The sequence below is a fragment of the Pogona vitticeps genome, chromosome 3, assembly GCF_051106095.1.
Source record: "Pogona vitticeps strain Pit_001003342236 chromosome 3, PviZW2.1, whole genome shotgun sequence".
In the NCBI taxonomy this organism is placed as follows: Eukaryota; Metazoa; Chordata; class Lepidosauria; order Squamata; family Agamidae; genus Pogona; species Pogona vitticeps.
Window position 1 is genome coordinate 229930030 of NC_135785.1, and position 10512 is coordinate 229940541.

At 38.1% G+C, this 10512-nt stretch overlaps 1 protein-coding gene across 2 annotated transcripts in view; it reads right to left on the reverse strand.

Moving 5' to 3' along the window:
* Positions 1–1443: 1443 nt before the first annotated feature.
* The window catches only part of TBC1D23 (TBC1 domain family member 23), a 51501-nt gene continuing 42432 nt past the window's right edge, over positions 1444–10512 (reverse strand). For both annotated transcript variants that reach the window (XM_072993863.2, XM_072993862.2), the window contains 4 exons: positions 8831–8919; positions 6287–6422; positions 5442–5636; positions 1444–2986 (listed from right to left, as the gene is read on the reverse strand). In XM_072993863.2, coding sequence (XP_072849964.2) covers positions 2905–2986; positions 5442–5636; positions 6287–6422; positions 8831–8919 — 502 coding nt within the window. In that variant the 3' untranslated portion in view covers positions 1444–2904. The remainder of the gene's footprint in view (positions 2987–5441; positions 5637–6286; positions 6423–8830; positions 8920–10512) is intronic.

Here is a 10512-nt window from a genome sequence, read left to right on the forward strand (position 1 = left end):
ATTTGCTAATTTTATATGCAAAAATGTTTATGCCAGTTTATATACATGGTACCACAGGTGCTGCACATTTCCTTCTGCTTCCCTAGCTGGAAACCCCCCCCCCCAAGGTGGTGTGCACTCCTCTCCTGCTCCTCTTTGGCTGTTCAACCACTCTCTGGCAGGAGCACAAGCTTCTTTGCTCCACCTCCTTGGCTGATTGCCCACTCAGAGAAGGAGGCAGGGCAGGCAGCCCCATTCTCCTGCCAGGAATTGGTTGAACAGCCAAAGAGGAGAGGAGCATGGCCCAGCTGGTGAGTGGATCAACGGCCAGGGGGGGTGAGGGAAGGGGGGGTGAGGGAAGGGAACTGCCACAAACCTCTGAACTGAGGTTCATGTCCATCTCAACTTGCGACTATAAGTAGTAAGGTACTGAATGCCAATGAGAGGTCACTGCAGAGTAATTAAACAATTCCCTATGCAAATCCATTATTTTTTTGTAGGATGTAAAAGTATCACCAAATTTCAATGGACTTTAGATTGCTAAAATGTTAAGTCAACAGAATCTGCTACTTTAGTGGACTTCAATCAACAATCAGATTTACTTAAAATTTCCCTATCAGTGATTTTTGCTAACGTAGCAGAGGTTATTGGATTTTGTTACTTCCTATGCAGGCTGCAGGTTAGGAGAATGAAATGTCAACAAACATTTGTGGAATATACTATAAACATCTTGTTCCTATAAAAGGGCCAGTGCAATGTAGGCAAAAGAGGTAGGCATAAGAAACCATTAGGCAACATGAAGCAGCAGCAACATGGAGGTATGGATTTTCCTCCATAGCCTGGGTGAGCACTAAGAGAATCGTTTTCCATATGTGTGTCTGAATATGCTAAAATGGTAAGCAATATATTCTACTGTCATAAACTTTCATTTTAAGAACTCTAGTCTGCTTTTACTGGAAATTCCTACATAATTTAAGTATTTCTACCTACAACTTTTTTCATAGCTGTAAGAATGTTTTCAATACTTTCTGAATTATTAAGTTTTGCACTTGTGTACATAGAAGCAACTAGATAATAAGCAAGCTGATGTTGCTTGGAATAATTTTTCTCTGCTTACCTCCACATGATGAAACAATGATATAACTCCCCCCTCTTATACGCAGATGATTGAAAAGGCTATCTTCTCTTACACCAGAGTTAACCCTTTCAGGGATAAATGTCAACTATGATGGACCACCATAGTTGCAAATTACCAAAGGGTATTAAAATCTTATAATGCTTTGAAGATGTTTGAGTATCATATGTTTGGCCTCAGCACTGATAGTCCAGCATATCTAGAGTGCTTTCTGTACATTCTGCCTTTGTTGACTTCACTATTGGAATTAAATGCATTACAAGATGTTATGGAAACATTTAAACCCCCAGAAATCGTAATTAGCCAGAACATCCTTTTGTCCAAACAACTTGTGCTCAAATAGTATTGATTTATTTACAATGGCAGATTATAAACAGTTACAACAAACATCTTTACATTAACTTTATGAAAAAAATCTCATTGCTGACATAGGCACAATGAAGGCCCTTCAATTTTGTTTGTAAAGGGGGTCAGAAGAAAGAATAATAATACAACAGCTCTGGAGCAGAACTATACATAAGAGCATTGGCAGAAGTGCAGTTCATGCAATTCATCTTTGAATATTTGTTAATAGTGTTTGTTTAGATATTTTTTTAAAAAACTCAGAGATAGTTTCAGAATTAAGGTGCTTTTACTTGACTCTTACTAAGAACATGTTGGTACCTTATAGACCTGCAGATGTCTTTTTTTTTTTAACAGCACATTAAAAACTGTCAAAGTATTATTCCATAGTCATGGAGGCTTTTATGACAGCATGTAGACAGCTTGCTTCAGGATTAATAAGTGCATTCATGTCCCTCATGGTTAACATGTGAAAGATCCAGTTTTGCAGCAACATCTTTTAATTCCCAACAATTGAAGACACTAAAAAATTAACCAGCAGATCTCAAAGAAGAGATCTGTTGGAGAGAAAATGTTCACCTTGTTTTACTTGCATGTAGTACAGCTTCAGCCTCTGCCCGTTTTAGAAAATGATACCTTACAGATTAAGGTTATGTTCCCATCATCGCAGTCCACTCTTATACTGCGTCATTGGAGCGAGAACTGTAATTTCTACTTGCTGTCTAGTCGATCTTGGGCCAAGATAACAGTAGCTTTCCTGGCTATCCAAACCATAAACTTGTGAGTGTAAACTCTTCATTACTGTATACAGTTTAGTATTTCAAGTTTAGTAACTGAATCACTTTTAAAAACCTGATAGTGCATAGAAGATTTTAAATATCACTTACACAGAGCAGTATACACGGTCCCACTTTCCATTTTGGTGGACTACAGAATTTTTGGTTGGCTTCCATTTTTTAAAAAGAGGAAAACAACTCTTACCTCGTGTGATAAATATTGTGTCATTCCTCGATATGACACTTAACCACTCAAACCAAATATTCAGTGCTTAGGGCTTTTAAAAATATCACCTACTTTCCCATCTTTAATAGAAGATCTATATTCTTGAAACATTTCCCCAGAAACACTGCAGCTTCAGCATAATTCTTGAGAAAAATCTGTGTGTCAGGTTGTGGTCTTAAGAACAGGTCAGCTCCTCTAAAGCTATGTTAAAAATAACTGACCTTTACAATAAACTTTTGCAAAATCCAAGCAGGTTAAAGAAAAATACTTAAAAATCTGTTCAAAATGTATAATTTACCCCCAACTTAAAACCTGCTTATCTAGGCACTCCCATCAGTAAACTGAAATATCCTTTTAGGTTAGTATTCATCAGGAACGCAGTCACTGTATGTCCATCTGTAGTATCTGTCAATTTGCTGAAACCATATGGAAACTGATTTTTCTTATTAGCTTTCCAGGGCATCCAGAACTTTCATAATCTGTTGTTTTATGGCTTTGGTAGCATCACCTGCATTTGGAATCAAGTACCTTAAAAATGAAAAATACAAGATAATTTGTTGATATGTTGAATAATTCATACTATTAATCAAACAATGTGTATGTTAAGGATACAAATATTTTAAAGTATTGTTCCATAAGATCTGGCAACACAGTCTTATTCTTATCTACTCAGATATACATGCTCAATTAAGGGAACAGAATTATAGTCTAAGGCTTATTTATATAAACAAATTAATCTTAATTTGAAGCTTGCATGTTAAAATCAAAAAGAACTCCCATGAATTTTGTGAGAGAAAGGAATGAATTTGTACAGCTATTAACCCCAACATAAGAACCAGTAGATCAGTGGAACTTACTTAAGTGATTACTTTCCTATTTAATTCACTGTAGTTGCTGCTAATAGTTGGACTTAGTGCATAGTTGTGTAAATTTATTTATTTATTTAATTTTTACCCTGCCCATCTAGACTGAAGTCAAAGAGTTTTGGTTTACACAAGAATTTGTGCCAGCACTATTATAACAGTACTTAGAGCAATCTCCTTCACGATCAGTTTTTTTGGGTCCAGCCCACTGCACAATCAAAGGAGACAAGATTTATTTATTTATTTATTTAAATAAATAGCAAGTGATACAGGTGGCTATAGCAAGTGATACAGGTAGATCTATGTGGGAGAAGGCATTCTGCCAGATATTGAGGTCCTAAACCGTTTAGGGTTTTTAATGTCATTATTAATACTTTGAAATCAATGCGGAAATGAACAAGTAGCCAATGCAAGGCCGCCAGAGTGGGGGAGATATGTTGATGTTTTCTCACCCTAGTAAGAAGTCTGGCTGCCGCATTCTGCATCATCTGAAGCTTCTGCATCAGTCTCAAAGGCAGCCCCACATAGAGCACATTACAGTAGTCTAATCTCAAGACTACAAGCGCATGGCCCAGAGTGGTGAGAGCCCCGACATCAAGATAGGGACACAGCTGGGCAACCCACTGAAGATGGAAGTACGCAGTGTGGACTACTGACGCTACCTGAGTTTCCATGGTAAGCGCCAGATCAAGATGGAACTCCAAGCTGTGAACATCAGTCTTCGTGGTGAGAGTCAACCCCCCCCCCCGAAAAAAGTGAGGGATTTCCCCAAACCACCAATGTCTGGACCATCTACCCTTAAGACTTCTGTCTTGCCCAGGTTCAGCCTCAGACCATTCGCGCCTGCATCCATCTCAGTAAGGCATCCAGGGATGGAATGGCACCAACTGTTGTAGGCAAAAAGGAGATGTAGAGCTGGGTGTCATCATTGTACTGATGACACGAAGCCCCACACCCCCTGATGACCTGACCCAGCGGCCTCATGTAGATATTAAACAGCATTGGGGAGATACATGAGCCCTGCGGAACCCCAAAATTGAGATTCCACGGAGCCGATACCCTCTCCCCAAGCTGTACTCTCTGGGGATGGTCCTCCAAGAAGGACTGGAGCCAGGGTAATGCCAAACCACCGATTCCCAGCTCGGAAAGCCTCCCCAGGAGGATACCGTGGTTGACAGTATCTAAGGTGGCTGAGATATTGAGAAGGACCAACAGAGACAGATACACTCATTTCATATGGCTAAGGAATCATGTGAAGCAGGGATGGGAAATGGATGGCTCTCCATATAGAACTGGACTTCATTTCCCAAGATCCATCATTGCTGGCTATGTCTGATGCAGTGAAAATTTTCTGAATATATCCCCTGCCCCTGATGTAAAATCTATAGTAATAGTAGTAGTAGTAGTAGTAGTAGTAGTAGTAGTAGCAGTAGTAGCAGCAGCAGTAGCAATAATAATAATAATAATAATAATAATAATAATAATAATAATAATAATAATAATAATAATAATAATAATAATAATAATAATAATAATAATAATAATAATAATAATAATAATAATAATGAGAGTTCTGTACTGTCAAGTTGGAACTGACTTATAGCAACCGTAATTGGGCTTTCAAGGTAAGTGAGATGTTTAAGGAGCACTTTTACCAGTTCCACTGCCCCAGTACATTTCCATGGTCAAGTGGGGATTTGAACCCTGTTTTTCCAGAGTCCTAGTCCAGCACTCTGTCCACTATTTCACACTGGGAATCGCATGGTAAGTTATAGAGAGTGGAAAATTACCAGAAAGCTAATTAGGTTAACAGTCAAAAGAGATTAGAATGTTTCACTTGACTATTGGATGCTCCAGATCAGACAACTGTCACAAAAGATCTTATACAGAGTGTAAATTCTTTAGTGACAATTCTACACCAAGCACAATCTAGAATGTCATATTTAATTTTTCATCCCGTTTCAGCAATTTGGTGTGTTCTAATCAAATGCTGAGCTATTGCTGTTAGGATTTAACTGGTCCAAGATTATGCAAATGCTATATTTGAACTTAGAAGAAATAACACTGTAAATGATTGATAAGTCATGTATGGAAGAATTCCAAGCAAACCACAACCTTACCTCTCAATTGCTAGAATCTCTATGCCTGAAGTGGTGGTATTTCCATACTTAAAGGTTATCAATTCAGGATGTTTTTTCTTGGAAGTAATTTTAACGACGGACCTTAGCGCCTGGCGAGACTGTATGTAAGCAAATCCCTTTCTGGAGGGAATCTCCCTCAAGCAGTACATGTGTGTTGCAGTCACTAGAAGATGACTTTAAGAAAAAGAAATGTCTATCAGAAAAGAGATATTTTTTGTCAGAAGTTGAAATCAAATGTGGCTATTCCTTCTACTGAACATGGATTATCTTTTGGCCTGATGGCAGTATATTTGTTCAGCATATTGCACTCTGTTGTTTATCCTATTCTAAGATTAATTCAAATATGGGGTCTTTTTTGGTGTGGAGTCCCACATCTCTACTTAGACATGAGTTTTTGAAATCATTTTGTACTGGAAGTCTGTGAAGCACTCATTCATGCAAACAAATTAAACACTGTCAAATGCCAGCCTACTGTATTCACAGATGCCTTAATTTTTTGGCTTTCTGGCAGCACAGAAAGGTGAAAACTGGACACCATTTCAATACTAAACATGTTAACATTGACATAAATCTCACTGAGATCAATATGGTTTGCTCTTGGCATTCACAGCTAAGCATTCAGAATCTCTATGTTGAACACCCATCCAAGATAGGTATGATACAGATTTACATGATGAGATGAACAGAAATTGTGTGGAAAAATGATTAATATGAATGCCCATACACTCTGGCTTGTAATGGGCAACAATGTCGGTACCAGTATAACTTCATCTTGAACATTTAAACATTTCTGATTATTATAAACATTGTCAGTGCATCAATACCTAGGAAACATGTTTCCATTTTCTTTCACCTCATTACAAGGGAAATGATACTTTATGTCTGGCTTATTTATCCAAGTCTGGATATTGACAATTTCTTTTCGATCATCATCAGACATTGAAGAGATGTCAATTTCATCTGTTCCAGAAAAGGGGTGGGGAGGGAAACAGACCAATGTTACATGGAAAAAATGTAGAAAAACACTTTTAAAATGCTGATACAGAACCTGAAAATTAAGTTTTACATCCTTGTTTGAAATGTCTGACATTAACAGAACTAAGTTTTAATATAATGTTGAAAGTCATAATTTTTGCTTGCCTTTTGATCATTAACAATATATATATTTCCTACAATTGAAATAATGTTGGCATTACATCAACTCCGAACTGCAGTTCTGAAAATGTACATTACCGGCTAAAATTGTAAGATTAAAAATAGATCATTTCTTCCTTTCATTACATGCTAATTCTTGTGTAACTTTCACAAACTGTAGTGGTATGAAGAAGCAGTTTGTTAGACACAGGGCTGTAACCAAGGATGTTTAAAACAATTCTAATCGATTAATGATATGAGCTTGTCAGTCAAGTAATCTGTACATAGATAATATACCATACATGTTTCACAGCCATGTTAATCTGTTTCAGTATGTATAAAGCAACTATGGCAGTGTAAAGACGAACAGAATTGTTTCAGTGTAAGTTTTTGTGAATGACCATGTATCAGATGTGTCTGAGGATGCAATCCATAATCTACAAAAGCTCACATTTAAATTGATCTTGCTAGTTTTAAAGACACTGCAACTCTTCTTCCTTCTTCTTATACACATATGTCTGATATGGGTCACATAATTTGTATATTAGATTTGTGTATATACTTTGCTTCAGAATTGTGTCCTCTTGGCTTCTTATAAGAATGAGCATAACTGAATTCTAGTGCTGCAGCATTTAATAGATAAACAGGTTGAACAAACTTATTGGAACAATGTTGACTGCAATCCTCTGTTCATGCGGTACCATGTCTTCTGAGGATGGCTTGAATGACACATCTCCATCATGTGTCATTCAAGCCATCCTCAGAAAACACGGTGCCACATGAACAGACAGATGATTGCAGTCAACATTGTTCCAATAAGTTGGTTCAATCTATTTATCTATTATATGCTGCAGCACTAGAATTCAGTTACATTCATTCTCACACAAAGCCAAGAGGACACAATTCTGAAGCAAAGTATATAGTGGCAAGCACTTTACGATTCAAAAACTAGGATTATTCACACATCAGTGCATTAAGTAAAAAACATCCCAATTCTGCTCTTTCATTTTCATGGCCATCATTTATCTATTATCAGGACAGTATTCAAACTACTCCCCACCCTCAAGCAATCTCCTTATCCAATTTTCCATCCTACATGTGTGTCCTACATAATATATTGCAATCTAATCAATGCAATAGAGAGTCCCAGCACAAGTGCCATTCAGTCCTAAAAGCAATTCTAAATATAGATTGGGGAGGCAAGTCAGCTGTTATTCCTTAGAGATTTTTAGATCACATGTCTGGATTCACAAACAAAATGTTTGAACTTTATACATTCACAATATGAATGGACAAAGATTAAGTTTTTCTCGCCTGCAAACAACATCCTCTTTAAAATTCTGTAAGAGGTCTAGTATTCTTCTTTTACTATGCCCTTTACATTTTGTATGTGTGTTCCTTTTATTGCTGCATACTGTTCGTAAAGTTCAACATGACACTTGCGCTGAACTCCCCCCCCCCAAGAAAAGCCATTGGGCCAGTGATAAAGGCATCTTGATTCTGCAAAAGCCCTGCTGAGTTTTAATCCAACAAAGCAGTGATTCTCTGTGAAAACTTGGGGTTCCTTAAAAGCTAAGTGAGAAAACCAATAATAGTACCCAAGTTTCCATACCATTATATATATATCCTGCCTATCTGGTCATTGTGACCACTCTAGGGGGCTTACAACACATAACATGACAATAAATATATTTTTAAATTATTACACTAAATAGCAATTCTTCAAAAATTGGAAAAAATGAAAAATAAACCATAAAAGAAGAAAAGAAAGGGGGGGAGAGTCAGAGATTGACTGGAGGGAAGGCCTGCCTAAACATCCATGTTTTTAGTTGGTGTTTGAAAATACCAATACCATTTAATAAGGAAAGGATTCCTTATTAAATGTTCTAGAAAGTCTGAAAGTACTGCAGAAAGTGTAAGAGAATGTTAAACAGAGAAGACCACCTTTGTAAACAACTTCCATAGTGTCAGGTACAGATAATTTGATCATTAGATCCCACATTCAGGCAATAGTTAGACTGTATTCGCGAAGGCTTTCACGGCCGGGATCTAATGGTTGTTGTGGGTTTTTCAGGCTTCTTGGCCGTGTTCTGAAAGTGGTTCTTCCAGGAAGAACCACTTTCAGAACACGGCCAAGAAGCCCGAAAAACCCACAACAACCAATAGTTAGACTCTCCTTCATCCTTTTTTCTACTGAGACACTAGATTTCAAATGGAAGCATCCCATACTATACCAGTATCATATTCTTCCTCATCCCCAATGCTGAAAACCGGTTTCACACCACGGTATGGTTTTCCCACTCTGTCACTGCTGCTGACATGTCTTTTGGCAGGGTACGTCACATAAAAAGAGAGAGAAAAGAAGTCCCACATTATTTGGCTTTTTTTTTTAATGTAGCTTATTTTCCACAGTAGCATGCAGCAGAGCTAATGCGTAAACCTGTGCGTGAAGCCAAAGAATTGTAGACGAAAAAGACGGTCGTGAAGAGTGAAGTGACGAAGCCAACCACACTGAATTAGTAAAAGCAGATAAAAAAGTGACCTCCAGTGGGCTGAGTTGTGTTATGTTTGCTCTGTCCACCTTGCAATGTAGGCAGAAGGGCCTTCTTAACCTCAGCCAGAAAATGCAGCTCCCTTTAACAGGTTCCACACCATGGTACCAGTGTGAAAAGTTAAATGTATTTTTATAGTTCTCCCAAAATATTAAAGCTAATCATGAACTAATGTTATTAGTCAAGCTGTTTACCTCTGAACAAATAACACAGTAGTTTGGTAGTTTAGGAAACACAGGATCTTTAAATGTTAGTTGACCAAAGAATTGCACCTGGAGTTAGTTTCCTACCAGAATGTGGAACAGCCTTAAAAGGCAAGAGTTTGAATAAGGGCATCCCCTCTTTTCAGATGTTTTTATCTTGTTCATTCATTTTTTGCTAAATGTAACTTTGCACAGCTAAGAAACACAGCCTGAAATTATTCCATAAGGTAAAAGGTAAAGGTTTTCCTTGACATTTCGTCCAGTTGTGTCCGACTCTAAGGCGTGGTGCTCATCCCGGTCTCCAATCCGCAGAGTCAGCGTTTGTCCGTAGACAGTTTCCGTGGTCACGTGGCCAGCGTGACTAGACACGGAACGCTGTTAATTCACAGCAAAAGGCACACATTTCCAACTTGTTATAAATGCTCTAGAAATTACAGAGGCTTCAAACAAATATTTCTATGAGACTGTTTTTGAAAATAACAAACTGATTCCATATATATCTCCATACTTTTGATGAAATAGATGGGAGAGATTAAATTTAAATACTGTCTTTCTGCACTGCAGGTGGGGGTGTCTATCTCTGAAGGTACATCTGAAGGGTTTGTTAATTTGGATTTAGGACACAGAGTTAGATAGACTTGGGAAAGTGAAAACAAACATGCTGCCCAAATAAAGCATGGTAAGAAGGCTTGTTAGTAACTTGACACAATAGGCATCAGTAACACTGACAATGTTCAAATGAAATGGTTGGTGTGAATGCCACATGTGGTTAGAGCACACCTCATGACTAACCATCTTCAGAATGCTCACAGGTATAGAGGTGCACAATATGGTTCAGAGGATTGGGCCCACAGGTGTTTTGCAGGTGCTCCAGATTCTATGCCCTGCCTCCTCCTCTAAGTGGGTGCTTGCAGGTGGAGGTAGGGCACAGACTCCACCTGTGGGCCCAATCTTCCCAACCGCTGAACCCTGGTAAGTGCCCATTTCTACTCACAAGGCTTGATATTAGAGGAATAATTGTTTACATACAACAACCTTTGTCTCTGTATAAGTATCGCCTTGTCTCACTTAAGCTTGTCTAACGTTAAAAGCTTTAATATGAAGCACTACCTCACTGGCCTGGTGTAGGCAAAACTCAACTATGATCGGTGCCAGTCACAG